Genomic DNA, 17,142 nt, shown 5'->3' with positions numbered 1-17,142 from the left:
GAGGTAGGCCATTCAGCCCATCGAGTCTGCAGTGGCCCTTGGAAAAAGCATTCTGCTTAAGTCCACGCCTCCACCCTATCCCCATAAACCCAGTAACCCGATCTAACCTTTTGGACACTACGGGGCAATTTAGCTTGATTGGGGGGTCTGCTTGATTGTCAGCAGATGTGCGTTTAACTGTCACGTGTGCCCGCCGACTGAAATATTGCATGAGTGTGCGATGGCGGCGAGGTGCACGCCTGATATAGCAAAGTAAAATTCTGGCCATAATGAAATGATTGAGATTATACAGACACAATATACGGACGCAATAAACACCATTTTCTTTGAAATGCATTACTTATGTTTTCCATTTTCTGTTTCTAATCAGTGGGATTGCATCTTTGCAATTGTAGTCGTGCATCTGTAGAGTTTATCCTTTTTTTGTAGTGTTTGATAGGCAATAATGGTAATATTGTCACTTCCCTTTTGAAGGTCACCGACAGTTCTGTCTCATTTGCAGGTTGCAGTGCTGCTGATGGACACCCAAGGGACGTTTGACAGTCAGTCTACTCTTAGAGATTCTGCTACAGTATTTGCACTCAGCACCATGATAAGTTCGATGCAGGTAGGAGAATATCTTTCTGAAATTTGGCAATCTGACCTTTTGAATAGTCTCAAAAATGGAGAAGTGTGTCGGTAAGAATGCTGACACAACTGTGAACACCCTGCAGCATCGTTCTTCCATTTATTGGATTTGTTGTGATATTCTGCAAAATAATTGTGCATTCCTTTAAATTAACTTCCTGCACTATTTAATGTGGTACACTAGAACTTAAAGAGCTAGGAAGAAATTACTTTTATCCTCCTCGGAACAGAGATGGCCAAGTTTTCCCAAGCATAAAAAATTCAGAATAAAATAAAAACGCAAGATAGTTGTGTTGATTAGCTAACACTTTGGTGATAGAAAATGTATGGCCTTGAAATTATGTTTTGGTACCAACACCATTTGAAGCCAATCCATGTCATTACCTGCACAGTGGACAGCAAAAGCACAACGTGTTACAGCACTGGAGGGACTAGAGTATCAAAAATGGCGTGTTCTGCAACAAATGCATTTTCCTCACAGTATACAAAGTGAATGCTTATTTGTGTTTGCAAAATTATTTATTGCCAGTGCTTTAGCAATTTCCACCCTTGCTTCCTTCCGTTTTCTCAGATACAGGTGATTTGGTCCTGGTGACTTATCAATTCTAAGGACAACCAGTCTTTCTAATACCTCTGATAAAATTTCAAGTCCATATGACCCGTCTACAGACCTGAAAGGGATAGAAATGTAATTAATTATATACTTGGAGAGGGGGGGGGGCAGAGATAGGTTGCACTTAAAGAGAGATGGGCAAATATGTTGTGGGCATGATTCTTTGGGAATTCAGATCAGAGGGGACGGAGGCTAGGGCAGTTGCATGCTCCTCCTGTAGGATGTGGGTGGTGAGGGACACCACTGGTGTCCCCACTGACTACACCTGCGGGAAGTGCACCCAACTCCAGCTCCTCAGAGATTGCGCTAGGGAACTGGAGCTGGAGCTGGATGAACTTTGGATCATCCGGGAGGCAGAGGGGGTGCTGGAGAGGAGTTACAGGGAGGTGGCCACACCCAAGGTGCAGGACAAGAGTAGCTGGGTTACAGTCAGGGGATGGAAAAGAAACAAGCAGACAGTGCAGGGATCCTCTGTGGCCAATCCCCTTCAAAACAAGTATACTGTTTTGGATGTTGTTGTGGGGGGATGACCTACCTGGGGAAGGCCCTAGTGGCCAGGTCTCTGACACTGAGCCTGACTCTGTGGCTCAGAAGGGAAGGGGGGCGAATAGAAAAGCAATAGTGATAGGAGACTCAATGGGTCGGGGAACGTATAGGAGATTCTGTGGTTGCGAACGAGACTCCCGGAAGGTATGTTGCCTCCCGGGTGGCAGGGTCAGGGATCTCTCGGATCGAGTCTACAGGATTTTTAAGGGGGAGCAACCAGAAGTCATGGTGCACATAGGCACCAACGACACAGCTAAGAAAAGGGATGAGGATCTAAAAAGTGATTTTAGGGAGTTAGGATGGAAGCTAAAGAGCAGGACCAGCAGAGTAGTAATTTCAGGATTGCTACCGGTGCTACGTGCATGAGACAAGGAACAGAGAGCGAGTGCAGCTGAACAGGTGGCTACAGGGCTGGTGCAGGAAGGAAGGCTTCAGATATGTGGCTCATTGGGATACCTTCTGGGGAAGAAGGGACCTGTACATGAAGGATGGATTGCACCTAAACTGGGGGGGCACCAATATCCTTGGTGGGAGGTTTGCCAGAGCTCTTCGGGAGGGTTTAAACTAGTTTGGCAGGGGATGGGAACCAGAGCTATGGGTCAGAGGATAGGGTAGCTGTTGAGCAGGCACAAATAGTATGCAGAAAGTATGTGAGGAAGGATAGACAGTTGATAGGGCAAGGTTGTACTCAGCGGAATGGGTTAAAGTGTGTCTGTTTCAATGCAAGGAGTGTCAGGAATAAGGGAGATGGACTTAGAGCATGGATGAGTACTTGGAACTACGATGCTGTGGCCATTATGAGACATGGATTTCATAGGGGCAGGAATGGTTGTTAGATGTTCTGGGGTTTAGATGTTTTAAGAAGACTAGGGAGGGAGGTAAAAGAGGAGGGGGAGTGGCACTGTTAATTAGGGTGTGCATCACAGCTGCAGAAAAGGGGGTAGTCGAGGAGGGTTTGTCTATTGAGTCAGTATGGGTGGAAGTCAGAAACAAGAAAGGAGCAGTCACTTTATTGGGAGTTTTCTATAGACCCCCCAATAGCAGCAGAGAGATGGAGGTACAGATTGGGCGGCAGATCTTGGAAAGGTGCAGAAGTAACAGTTGTTGTCAAGGGTGACTTCAACTTCCCCAATATTGACTGGAACCTCCTTACTGCAAATGGTTTGGATGGAGCAGATTTTGTCAGGTGTGTACAGGAAGGATTCCTGACTCAATATGTAGATAGACCGACTAGGGGGAGGCCATATTGGATTTGGTGCTTGGCAGCGAACCAGGCCAAGTGTCAGATAATGCAAATCCCAAATGTCTTTACCCGTCAGTCTGGCCTCAATAAAAGTCGAGATGGATTTGCAAGTACAGCATTAGTTATTTTATTTAGCTTGCAAGCTTTCCTCAATTCTCAGGAGCACGAAGCACATCCTGCTTCGTAGACTTCTGGAATCAAGTGAGGCTGTAGAACAAAGGAGTCTGTACTGATACATTCAAATGGCATCACGTTTCACATACACGATGCCCATAGGTCATCCTATATCCCTCCTGACCTGTTGATATATTCTGATTGGCTCACTTCCAATCCCTTCCTCTGGCCCCTATTACCCAGCATCCTTTTCTCCTCCTTTGGTGGACACACCTCTTCCTGCTTTGCCATGCGGTCTGAAATCCTTTGTCTGTGAACTCACCAGAATGAGACTGGCCTATCTCTACATTACAGTAACTAATATCTCTAAAGTAACTATTTTATATCACATTCGTCAATAACTTGGTGGGAGATAATTTTGGTGACAATGACCACAACTCCTTGACTTTTACCATAGTCATGGAAGGGATAAGAACAGACAGTATGGGAAGGCATTTAATTGGGGGAGGGGAAATTATACTGCTATTAGACAGTAGTTGAGGAGCATAAAGTGGGAACATTTGTTCTTGGGGTAATGCACAACAGTAATGTGGGGGTTGTTTAAGGAGCTCTTGCTGCGAGTGGTGGATAGCTTTGTCCCACTGAACGAGGAAGGAATGGTAAGGTGAAGGAGCCTTGGATGACAAGAGAAGTGGAGCTTCTAGTCAAGAGGAAGAAGAAGCTTATGTAAGGTTGAGGAAGCAAGGATCTGGCTAGGCTCTATAGGGTTACAAGGTAGCCAGGAAGGAACACAAAAATGGACTTAGGAGAGTTCGAAGGGGCCATGAAAAAGCCCTGGCGGGAAGGATTAGAGAAAACCCCAAGGCGTTCTACACTTATGAGAGAAATAAGAGGGTGATCAGAGTGAGAGTAGGGCCGATCAGGGATAGTGGAGGGAACTTGTGCCTAGAGTCTGAGGAGACAGGGGAGGCTCTAAATGAATATTTTGCTTCAGTATTCACTAGAGAGAGGGACCTTGTTGCTCATGAGAACAGTGTGAACCAGGTTAATAGACTCAAACAGGTTGATATTAAGAAGGAGAATGTGCTGGAAATTTTGAAAAATATCAGAATAGATAAGTCCTCTGGGCCTGACAGGATATACCCAAGGTTACTACGGGAAGTGAGGGAGGAGATTGCTGTGCCGTTGGTGATGATCTTTGTGTCCTCACACTCCACTGGAGTAGTATCGGATGATTGGAGGGAGGTGAATGTTGTTTTCCTGTTCATGAAAGGGAATAGGGAAATCCCTGGGAATTACAGACCAGTCAGTCTTACGTCTGTGGTGAGCAAAATATTGGAAGGAATTCTGAGAGATAGGATTTATGGTTATTTAGAAAAACATTGTTTGATTAAAGATAGTCAGCATGGCTTTGTGAGGGGCAGGTCATGCCTCACAAGCCTCATTGAATTCTTTGAGGATGAGACAAGATACATTGATGATGGTCAGGCAGTGGATGTGGTGTATATGGATTTCAGTAAGGCATTTGATTAGGATCCCCATGATAGGCTCATTCAGAAAGTTAGGGGGCATGGGATACAGGGACATTTGGCTGTCTGGATACAGAATTGGCTGGTCAAAAGAAGACAGCGAGTGGTAGTGGATGGAAAGTATTCCCCCTGAGGTCGATGACCAGTGGTGTCCCGCAGCGATCTGTTCTGGGACCTCTGCTCTTTGTGGTTTTTATAAATGACTTGGGTGAGGATGTGGAAGGGTGGGTTAGCAAGTTTGCCGATGACACGAATGTTGGTGGAGTTGTAGATAGTGTCGAGGACTGTTGCAGGTTACAACAGGACATTGACAGGATGCAGAGCTGGGCTGAGAAGTGGCAGATGGAGTTTAACCTAGATAAATGTGAAGTGATTCATTTTGGAAGGTCGAATTTGAATGCTGAATACGGGGTTAAAGGCAGGATTCTTGGAAGTGCGGACGAACAGAGGGATCTTGGGCTCCACGTACATAGATCCCTCAAAGTTGCCACTCAGGTTGATGTGGTTGTTAAGAAGGCGTATGGTGTGTTGGCTTTCATTAACAGGGGGATTGAGTTTAAGAGCCGTGAGGTTTTGTTGCAGCTTTATAAAACCCTGGTTAGACCACACTTGGAATATTGTGTCCAGTTCTGGTCGCCTCATTATAAGAAGGATGTGGATGCTTTGGGGAGGGTACAGAGGAGATTTACCAGGATGCTGCCTGGACTGGAGAGCATGTCTTTTGAAGAAAGGTTGAGGGAGCTAGGGCTTTTCTCACTGGAGCGAAGAAGGAAGAGAGGTGACTTGATAGAGGTGTACAATGTGATGGGAGGCATGGATAGAGTGGATAGCCAGTGACTTTTTTCCAGGATGGAAATGGCTGTCACGAGGAGACAAAATTTAAAGGTGATTGGAAGAAGGTATAGGGGAGATGTCAGAGGTTGGTTCTTTACACAGAAAGCGGTGGGTGCGTGGAATGCACTGCCAGCGGAGGTGGTGGAGTCAGAGTCATTAGAGACATTTAAGCGACTCTTAGACAGGCACATGGACAGCAGTAAATTGAAGGGGTGTAGATTAGGTTGATCTTAGATTAGGATAAATGGTCGGCACAACATTGTGGGCTGAAGGGCCTGTACTGTGCTGTACTGTTTTATGTTCTATGTTAATGGTGCCATTATGGACTGAAGAGGTTAATAGTGGCAAAGGTAGGATAGCAGAATGTGTTAATGGAGAACAGGGGGCAGTGCTCAGTGAGATCAAAACTGAACAACAAGGGACAATGGCCATGTGGGGGAGGGGTGGCATTGTGTTTGGACACGCCAGGGAACCAAATAACAGAAAACAAAAGGGGGAAGTCAAGATGGAAGGGAAAGTTCACAGTCTAAAGTTGTTGAACCCAATGTTGAGTTCTGAAGGCTGTAACGTGCCTAATCAGAAGATGAGGGGCGATACTTTTCTAATTCTCTTGCTACCACCCCTGCCCATCATGTCGTGGCCGCTTCTCTCCCCCCCCCCCCCAATCCGATCAATGGAATTCACATTGTATCACCATGCTTAAGCTAACAGCCAATCACCAATCGCTAAATTGAGCATCAGTGACACTTGAAAAATGTTCTTTGTTATTTCAATAAAGCAATTACCTTGTCTTATCTTTCAGAAATGTAACAGCTCTTATTTCACTTTGTCCAGGTATATAACTTGTCACAAAATATTCAAGAGGATGATCTTCAGCATCTACAGGTAACTGGACCACTAATAAAATCTAAACAATGTGGCATCATCTCTGTGAGGGTAATTTATTCACTTCAGTGTCGCTGTTTAATCCTCTTCAGCTCTTCACTGAATATGGACGACTAGCTATGGAAGAAACATTTCAGAAACCATTTCAGGTGAGAAATAGTAAATGTTTAAACAGACAAAGTTCCGGAATGTCAGATTGCTGAATTGAATATTAATATAACTGTTTATTATTGCCCTTTAAAAAATATATTAAAATTCTCTGGACTTCTCCCCACCTCCAGTGCTGAGCAGCTAGCCTGGAAACCAACTATGGGTTTTTCCGTACATTAATTTTGAACCAACCCACCAGAATATGTGCAAGAGTGGCAGAATGATTTGCTCTCTCCAGTGTCTCACATCTTCAAGAACGATGTGGCCTCCACTTTGGACTTTCCTTCACAGCTAGGTTGGGAATTAGATGTGTGAACCCAGGTCCTCTAACACTCTGTAATCAGTTCGAAATATATCTCTTTTAAAATAGAGGCATGTAATTGATTAAATATTGCTGAACCAAAAATGATATCAAGTCTGCATTAGTTTGTTAGTTGCCTCTTTGTTCATGATGGATTCATGTGAGTGTGAACAATGAACTGGTTGAACTCATCTAGCATTATTTTTGCCTATTAAATTCTGAAAATGTTTTAAATTTAAGAGAAAATATATTCGATTATAATATCCCTGCATAACAATTCGCAGACTAAAGATTATTTTCTTTTTTTTAATATGCAGTCACTTATATTTCTAGTCCGTGACTGGAGCTTTCCTTATGAATTCAACTATGGTCTTGATGGAGGCATCAGATTCCTGGAGAAACGTCTTAAGGTTTGTGGGATCGAGTCAATTCTAAGCTTGTCAATTCTAAATAACTTGAACGAAATTGTAGCAGTGTTTTGACTGTGTAAAAATAGGGTTGGACCAATGCAGTTATATCAGATGTTGCCATAATGGCCAGGATCTTGTCACCAGCACGCCACTCCCGTTGTCATAACTCGAACTGTGCACCACTTCAGTTTTCTGTTTGCTGTTCGCCACATGAATATAATTAGTATTCATGGCATGCAAATGTATTGCAAGTATGAACCTGCCACAGACTGGCATTATGGTCAACCTGCCACAAACATACCACTGACTTTGGGTGTCTCTCGCTCTCTCTTTCTCTCTCATTTTCTTTCTCTCTCACTTTCTCCCTCCTCTGTGGCAGTGACCAAACCTGCAACTAGACTGCAGCAGCATTTACTGCAAAAGGCATCTAAAGTATTCCACAGAGGTCTTCAGTGCTGAGATCTTCCTGAGTGTCAGCCAAGAAAAAAATAACTTTACTTAAAGAGCTGACTGGAAGCTTGGACATTAAGGGGGCCCGGGATTGGCGTCAGACAGAATGGCAACGTGGGTGGAAAATCTGGAGAGAATCGGGAAACATGATTGTCTCTGGAGAGATTGCGTTCCCCGATTTTCACCGCCCCTCACTGGTGACATCACAAGGGTCACACCCACAAAAGGGTGAGGATCTCATTTTAATGAATTGCAGTAAATTGAAATATCATCAGCCAGCCTCGCCCAACCACATTGCCCCCCCTCACTGAATATTCAAACCTCTTCAACGTGATGTCACCCGCCTTGAAAGATGAGATTCAGTCGAGGGGATCCCTCTGGGGGCACAAAGGTAAGAATAGCACCCGAGGGGAAGAGGGACATGCACAGACAGTGCCTTGGCACTGCCCAGCACAGGTTGAAACAGTGGCAATGCCAACCTGTGCCAAGGGGCAGTGCCAGGAGCGGGCCCTCGTGGGAGTCCCAAGGAGGGGGGGGGGGTTTACAGTTTAAGTGTGGTGGAGGGGCGAGCGGGCAGTGAGTGAGCAACTTGTAGGCACGGAGATTAGATACCCACAGAAGTGGAAGGATATCAGGATGAAGGTGTCCAACTTGTAGAAAAGTGTCAAGTTGAGAAATGAACATGATTGAGAAACTATAGCTGACGTATATATAGTTAACCATTGATGCTAATCAATCTACATTAGAGTTGTCTGCTCGTTTGCCTGAATAACACTAAATTGATACAGTAACCTTAAAGCGGGTGATCCTTAAAATCATTAGTTGGGCAGAATACAATGCAGGTGGCATAGAAGTTGGGGGAAAATAACCTGTTTCTACAATTTATTTTTTGTTCTACAATTGAACGCACATACACTGGCCAGAACTTTCCGGCTGTTCATGCCGGCGGAATCTTCCAGTCCCACCAATGACTCACACCCGGCAAGGGTTTCTTGGTGAGGGGTGCATTCAACGAGAAACCCCGTTGCCAACGGTGGGAGCTGCCGGCAAATTGCGGGCCTAGCGCTGTGGCGGGTTGCGTGGTAAATCCCGCCTGCTATCTCTGCCCTTGTGTTTTCTCTAGGTATGAAGTGACAAATGCACTCTGCTTTTTTACCACTTGAAACAGTAACCAGCCCAGATCAAAAACATTCTGGAGGATTTCCAAGATTTGGAGAAAATAGTACAAATTGTGGAAGGGACAAAGTTGGGAGCTAAAGAAAGGTTGGAGGCAGCACAATGAGGACCCAATATGACCAATCTCCCGATTAAGTCACCTTGGGCGGGATTCTCCGCTACCCGGCGGGGCGGGGGGTCCCGGCGGGATGGAGTGGCGGGAACCACTCCGGCGTCGGGCCAAGCCCTCACCTTGAGGGGCTAGCCCCACGCCGGAGTGGTTGGCGCGCCGCCAGCCGGCGGAAAAGACCTTTGGCGCCACACCAGCCGGGGCCGAAAGGACTTTGCCGGGCGGCGGAAGTCCGTGCATGTGCGGGAGCGTCAGTGGCTGCGCATGCGCAGCGAGGGGTGTCTCTTCCGCATCGGCCATGGTGACGACTGTGGCCGAGGCGGAGGGAAAAAGAGTGCCCCCACGGCACAGGCCCGTCCGCGGATCGGTGGGCCCTGATCGCGGGCCAGGCCACCGTGGGGGCACCCCCCCGGGGCCAGGTCGCCCTGCGCCCCCCCCAGGACCCCAGAGCCCACCCACGCCGCCTAGTCCCGCCGGGAAGGGAGGTGGTTTGATCCTCGCCGGTGGGACAGGCATTCCAGCAGTGGAACTTCGCCCATTGCGGGCCGGAGAATCTCCGGGGGTGGGGGGCTCGCCGACCGGCGCGGCGCGATTCCCGCCCCCGCCGAATATCCGGTGCCGGAGAATTCGGCAAACGGCCGGGGCGGGATTCACGCCAGCCCCCGGCGATTCTCCAACCCAGCGGGGGGTCGGAGAATCTCGCCCCTTATATTTAGATCTTACAGGGTCAGTTATGAAACAAAAAATAATTGGAACAGACCCAATGGGCTGAATGGCCTACCCCTGCTCCTATGTTCCTATATGTACCTGTCACTCACCTCCTTGCAAAGCACCATGTAGATGTTAGGTACAAGGCTGGGTTATGTGATGCAGCAAGAGTTTGCATCAAATTGCCATGCGACAAAGGTTTGCTGCTGGGAAGACCGGAGCCACAAGGCAGTGAGTGCATTTGTTTTCACAAATGCTTTCACTTATGCTTGAAAATGTGGCCGGAAAAAAAATTGAAGATTGTCATTAATTGAAGGTATAGCTGGAAATTACAATGTATTTGTAATGTCCAAAGATGTGCAGGTTAGATGGGGTTTCGGCAATTGGGGGTGTGGGCCTCGGTAAGGTGCTCTTTCAGATGGTTGCCCAGATTCGATGGGCCGAATAGTCTCCTTCTGTGCTGTAAGGATTCTATGATTATGAGGCATTTCCATCATGAGGGGCATGGGCAGGGTGGATAGGGAGCAGCTGTTCCTGTTCCCCCTTAGTGAGGGGTGGGAGTTTTAGGGGGAATTTGAGGGAAAACCTTTTTTACCCAGAGAGTGGTGACGGTCTGGAATGCACTGCCTGGGAGAGTGGTAGACGCAGGATGCCTCACATCCTTTAAAAAGTGCCTGGATGAGTACTTGCCATAATACACCATAACATTCAAGGCGATGGACCAACTGCTGGCAAGTGGGATTAGATGGGCAGGTCAGGGCTTTTCATGTGTCGGTGCAGAATCGACGGGCCGAAGGGCCTCTTCTGCACTGTAGTATTGTGTGATTCTGTGATTTAAACACCTGCCAGCTCTTTCTCGTCATTTTGTTCATTCTTGGTCATGTTAATCTATGAAAACCGATACAGTAGATCACAGCATATAAATCAACCCAGCATATAAAATGACAGCATTTTTTCATTGTCCAATCTGGCATATAAGCCAAACCCCCTTTTCTTGCCAGGAAATATTTTACTGACATTAGGGGTGGGCCTCAATTTTTCACCTCAAAAATGCATGTGTTACTCACTTTATAAGACCACGCATAGGATCCAGCAGGTGATATGGGCCGCCTTGTCAAGAAGATGAGGAGTTTAAAACATGCCTAGAACAGTGCGCATGGCAAGCGACAAACAGAAACGGACACACCAGCAAAAATAATTGATGAAGCTGGTTTCAAGCTGAAAGCTGTAACCTGTCAAATATCTGTGCACCTGTGAGGGAATTCGGTGTTAGTGAAAAACTGGTGAGAGATTGGGAGAAGAAGAAATCCGCCCTGAAGGAGATGCCCAAGACCAAATGCGCCATGAGAGCAGGGACCAGCCATTGGTAAGATCTTGAGAAGCATGTCCTCGAAAATCATCAGAATAGTTACATCATCACTGGAAATACAGGGCTTATATACGCACTTAACTGGGCCCAATCAAACCCTGAGTCCAGCAAAGATTTCAGACCAACAGCTAATTGGTATGGCCACTAGATGGAACAGAAGTTGTGTTGTGGCTGAAAAACAAGATCACTCCGTGGCTATGAATAGATCTCATTGCCAAAATAACCCGTTTGCAGCGATTCATCATCAGACAGCGGCAGAAATGTGAGTACACATTACATCACATTGTCAACATGGAGGAAACAGTTTTTAAAATGTTTTGATTGTGGGTTTAAAGGTATCCCTGTAAACTTAATTCATTCAATAAAACATGTCACATTGATTTAATTTGATTTACTGGTGTTGTGTTTAATTTCCACATTTCAAAATGGTGACTGCCTACAGCACTGGCGATTCACATTCTATTCTTGGCGTATAAGTGGACTCCCGTTTTTGGTGAGGCTTAAAAGGTGAATTAATATGCCGTGATTTACGGTAATTTTAGAATGTCACATTTCTCCAGGTTCCTGGTTCTTGTGTTTTATTGTAAATTGCTTGCCAAGGTTGTCCCAAGAGCTATGCAGCAGTGTAATTGGTAAAGGGCATTGCGTTGCTCCCGAAAAGCAGCGCTGTGCGGCCGGTAGGTGCTAGGACCTACCTGGTTTGCCAGACCTCACGGGATCTAACGCGACGTGAATCCCGCCCATTGTGGGCTGGATCACTTTGTGGCAAATCTGCATATTAGAGTGAGACAGCTAGTCTCAATCTAATAATGCATTTCCGAGATCTAACCAAGGCGTGAGATCTAACCCTCTCGCCTTGGAGACCTCGGGCAATCGTCGTTCAGTGCTGGTATTCACAAATGGGGACCAGATGGAATGGCACTCGTGGGGTTCTCCCAGGGGATCGTAGGCCCCTAGGTGCTTGCCCTTTGGGCAGGGTGTCACCCTGGCAGTGCCAGCCTGGCACCATGGCACTTCCACCGTTGTCAGCCTGGCACCATGGCACTTCTACCTGAATGCCAGCCTGGCACTGCCAAGGTGGCCAGGTGGCACTGCCATCTGGCATGAGCACTGCCAGGTTGGCATGGCCAAGGTGGCAAGCTGGCATTTTTCACACAGCAGGGATTGGGTCAGAGGTGCCCTGCACGGATTCGGGGGAGTATGGGGGGCAGGGACCCACTTATATGTGAGTTGGTGCTTGGGGGAGTGGGGGGGAGGGTTTCAAGGGTCACATTGGGGGCTTGAGAGATTGGGATACCATTGTTAATTCCAGCGAGCGGAGCTCCTCAGTGCAGGGAAGGTGGCTATTTGCGACCTCGGCCTGTGTTCCCCGCTGAGGCCCAGATCTACACGGATGGGTATTAGAGAGCAGGGTGTTTCACGGTGCTCTGAGCGCTGGGAAACACCTGGCTAATCGCGCTATGGGACTCCGTCCCCATTCGGGTAGATCGTGCCCACTATTTCAGTTGGTTAACTAATAGCCTAAAAGAACCAATCCATGCAATGTGATACATTAAGAAGTGAACTTTTCTAAGCAAATTTACATCATTGGAGTGAAAGTTGTTTACTTCAAAAAAAGAATTTCAGCTACTGGAAATCTGAAACTGAAAAAACTAAATAGTGCTCAGCAGGGCAAACAGCACCCGAGAACAAATGCATTAACATTACAAGCAAAAGAAAATACAACGTTCAAAAGTAACAGAACAAAGGAAATGAGAAAAATAAATACAAGTGAAGTAGTGGGTATTCTACTTCGCCTCTTGTACATGCACATGTACGGGTGTGGTTATATTTTTCCTTTTTGTTGAAACTCCATCCTTCATTTTACTGTCCAGGGAATTAAAAACAAAGTTCTTAAAATTTCCTTGAGCTACTTCTGGAAACTGGAGCAAAGTTTTACCTCTGTTTTGATATTTGATATTTTTTCTCCCCCTTCCAAACTTATTCCAGATTTCAGAAAACCAGCACGAGGAGCTACAGAATGTCAGGAAGCACATCTATTCTTGTTTTACCAATATCGCCTGCTTCTTAATGCCACACCCTGGTTTGAAAGTGGCCACAAACCCCAACTTTGATGGACGGCTAAACGGTACAGATTCAGCAGTCATTGCCCACTTACATTAGGCCCATTTCAGAAATGCCTTCACTGACTTTTATACAATATCCGAAACCTAAAGATTTCAATTATTTTTTAATTATATTTTTCTGAAAAAGAAATTTGTCAATGCACAAAAAAATCCTAAAAAGTGTTTATCTCATTTTGCTTAGAGATTGATGATGCATTTATAAAACATCTGAAAGTGCTGGTTTCTTGGCTTCTGAGTCCTGAGAACCTTGAGTTGAAAGAAATCAATGGAAATAAAATAACAGGACGAGGGCTTGTGGAGTATTTTAAGGTAACATTACAGATTATGCTTTTAGGCAGATTCGTAACATTATAGAAATGGTCCTTTTTTCCTAAACATTGCGAGGGTGTGTTTTTTTTGGCCTTCCTTTTGACACGGTGTTCACATAAGAAACCGCTTTTTGTTATGTGTAAAGTTTTCTCATATGCAAACCAAACCCATGTGTGAAAACTTACCAGAAAATGTTTTAAGTTATATCTGGAATGTGATTGGAATAATGTACAATATACTTGCATTCTCCATTTTGATAGTTTTTCACCTGGAGGTTGTGAGGAGGAAAAATATTTATAAAGAATGGGAGTTTGGAATGAAGGGAAGCTGAAGGCGGAATTTCAGTTTGAGACCAAGAGCAGAGGTGGCCGGTGTCATGATATTCAAACACACACATCATGATAGACACACTAACAGACAAATCAGCACACACAACACGACAACCAATCATAGACAAGGACAGAGACAGTATAAGAGAAGAAACACGACACCTGGTGGCCAGTAGATCTGGAGACCAGGACAAGGACAGGACCTGATTAACATCACACACAGGGAGTCACCACGTGCTGAGTATCAAGACAGAACTGTAAATAACAAGTTGAAATAAAACAGCGTTGTACCAAATACAACCGTGTTGGTTCATCTGTACATCAGAACACCCAACACTACAGCAGGCTCCGGCGGCACCTTGACCGCTGGCCAGAATGGCGGGATCCCGCTCCAGATTCTCCACTTGGAACCTCGTTAATTATGCACCTGCGCATCCCGCTCCAAGTCACCTGACGGAGCAGCAGCTGATTCCTCGCCTTCCATCCGCTGATGGGTTCAAAGGTGACCGGTGATGCCAGTCCAGCAGACCCATATCGCTCTCTCTAGCCCACCTGTTTTCACCAGACCATGCAGGGTGTCAGCAACCCAGAGGGAAAAGGCCAACCGTCTCAAGAAGACGTCTGTTCCTCAATTCAACCGCCCTCCCCCATCACCCACAAGGCACCCATGCCCCACTTAGCTCTCTACCCACCGCATCTGAAGTCTTCATCCATCCCCGTCCAGTAAACAATGGGGTACCCTTTGATCACCTTTTTTATGAGCTTTTCATACAGCTTTGTTGGGGTCCAGCTTCCCTCCCCTTGGTCTTCCCTCTGCTTTTCATTGTTCGTCTTCATCCCCCTCCTTGCCCCTCTGCCTGTCATCGTGAGTCCTCATCCTACTGCCCCTCCTTGCACATCCCTGCTCCCGCACTGCCCTGCTTCTCTTTATCCGTCCACCCCCGGCCTCACCTCACACTCCTCCCCCACTCGAACTTTGGACCTTTGTTGTGGTGTCTGCATGATTCCCACAGCACAGGGCTGTCCAGAGAGATACTGGTGTGTGGCACCAGGGGAAGGAGACCCCTGTACTTCCCAATCCAGGCGCAGTGCTGATCTGATTCAGTGTCACAGGAGGGTTCATGGGTCCAGCAGCACGGTGCTGTCCATGAAGACCAGCTCGGCATGGAGATGGAGGGAGGAACCGGTCTACCCCCACAGAATGGTGAGCAGCACGTCAGGAACAGTGCAGCACTCTGGGGGCATTGCACTCATTCCGAAGTCTCTGGTAAACTTAGGACCACCTTGTGCACGCACTCTTTAGCAGTCGTGTGTGACAGCAAAGTAATTTCACACTGAAGTGGCGCAAGATTGACAGGCCTGATGGGATACCGGTGGGCAGCTGTTTTAATGAGCATTCGTGAGATGCAAATTAATGCGAATGGATTCATGCCACCAGCCAGTGGGAAGACTAACTCGCCACTGGGAGAATTGCATTGGGATTTTACGCTGGGGGGTTTCTGACTTTTTGACTTCTGCTAGATTCCCTGCCCCCGCCCGCCACTGTAAAACGTTAATTACGAAAGAAGGATTGGGACCTGCTTAATAAAGAGGCATAAAAACCAGCAGAGCTCTGACCGTCCAAAGAATTTATTGAGGAGAGCAATTCTGCGATTTTATGCTGCTGACGCCATTACATAGTTGGCGTGGACAAGGCGGGTGGGAGTGGGCATCCGTTTTTGAAGTCGGGCTGAAAAAAAAGCAGGATGGAAGGCGGGAGGGAAGCAGATCATTCAGGGGGTGCTATGTGCTCATTGGGGCCCCCCCCAGTTCTTCACTGTCTGTCCTCCAAAACCCAGCCCCCCACCCCGCTCACCACCTCCCTGGGCTCCCGGATTCCTCCCCACCCTAAAAGCCATGGATCAACCTGTTTTCGGCAGCCAGCGTTTTTCTTCCTGCTCCTCCTTGCAGTTCTGACAGTGGCCACTACTGAGCTCTGGCACTGCTGGGACTGCTTGAGCTGCTGTTCAAACAGGTTGGCCGGTGGCTCTCAAATGTGTGACTTTCTGACAGCTGAGGGACTGAATTCCCACTGTGAGCCCGCTGCCAGCAGCATATAATGGCTGCAGTGTGGGGCATTCTTCCAGGTGCACGGCTGTTGGCCGACTTTCTGAAGGGGTGGAGGGCAGGCGAGTGGCCGACCCTCATAAAATCCAGCCCCAGGTTTCTATAAAGTTAAATTATTGGAATATTGAATGTAGTCATCATCTCCCATGGTAACAACAGTAGTTGTATATCTATTTTTCCAGTTTTCATCGTTCTACATCAAATATCACCTCCCAGCTGGGCCAGAGCCTTGGGTGCTGGGTATGTCCCCAGCCCTTACCTGAACAGCCATTATTCACCCTGAGCCTTCATTAGTTCAATGACTGGTGCTGAATATTATACTAGGTTGTTGCGCTTGAGCATTGCAACCAAGCCCAACTCCTCCCTGTCCCTAATCAACTTTCACATAGCAGAGACCCCTGATTTGTGTTTACCATGAGAATCTTGGCTAATTTTGTTTCAGAATCATTGAAGTCAATTATGGCACTCCAGCTGCCATCAATGTTCAGGTCAGCACAGAATGCAAATTGAACCGTGGTCATTCTTTGTGTTTATGATGGATATACTGATGGGATAAACTCATTATTGACATTATCTTTGATTCCAGGAAGTTGAAAATATGACATATCCATTTAATTGTGATTGGCTGTTATTTACTTGTGAACTTAGACCCTTTCCTGTTTAAATTGTATCGTAGGCATACATAAAGATCTATCAAGGGGAAGAACTACCACATCCCAAGTCCATGCTGCAGGTACTGTAACTCCATTCCTAATGTTTTTATTCATTTGTAAGCTGTTGTTCCTTGCTCTCTCTTTACTTTATAACATTGTGCCTGCCACAAGCAATGGGCGGAATTTTCTCATTATTTGGCAAAGTGGTGCATTGGGTGGGAAAAATGGGGTGGAAGTCGCCGGCCCCAAGAGCGACTTCCTTCGCCGTATTATGAGCCTCTTTAAAAAACAAAAGTAGCAAGAAGCAACAACTTGGGATTTCAGAAGATTGAGGCACCCATTTAAAAAAAAATAGAAATAGAAACATCCATCCACCCCCTCCCACGAAACTATCCCCCAATGCAATAACTCCCCTCCCCCACAACACCACCTCCCTCGCCCACGGGACTCCCCCACCCCGAACCATGGAATGTTATCTAAATGGGGATCCCAATTCCCCTCCCGTCATTGGCAGGAAACGGGGACAATCAGTCGGCAAAGCCCCACCGGCATGAA

General features: G+C 46.7%; 1 protein-coding gene across 2 annotated transcripts in view; it reads left to right on the top strand.

Annotated features, from left to right (window-relative positions):
• The window catches only part of atl1 (atlastin GTPase 1), a 105,043-nt gene that overhangs the window by 65,689 nt on the left and 22,212 nt on the right, over window positions 1-17,142 (top strand). For both annotated transcript variants that reach the window (XM_072489785.1, XM_072489784.1), the window contains 7 exons: window positions 503-607; window positions 6,341-6,391; window positions 6,484-6,540; window positions 7,160-7,252; window positions 13,054-13,192; window positions 13,372-13,499; window positions 16,611-16,667. In XM_072489785.1, coding sequence (XP_072345886.1) covers window positions 503-607; window positions 6,341-6,391; window positions 6,484-6,540; window positions 7,160-7,252; window positions 13,054-13,192; window positions 13,372-13,499; window positions 16,611-16,667 — 630 coding nt within the window. The remainder of the gene's footprint in view (window positions 1-502; window positions 608-6,340; window positions 6,392-6,483; window positions 6,541-7,159; window positions 7,253-13,053; window positions 13,193-13,371; window positions 13,500-16,610; window positions 16,668-17,142) is intronic.

This window comes from Scyliorhinus torazame, chromosome 2, assembly GCF_047496885.1.
Source record: "Scyliorhinus torazame isolate Kashiwa2021f chromosome 2, sScyTor2.1, whole genome shotgun sequence".
Taxonomy (NCBI): domain Eukaryota; kingdom Metazoa; phylum Chordata; class Chondrichthyes; order Carcharhiniformes; family Scyliorhinidae; genus Scyliorhinus; species Scyliorhinus torazame.
This window is presented reverse-complemented; position numbering and strand designations above follow the sequence as displayed.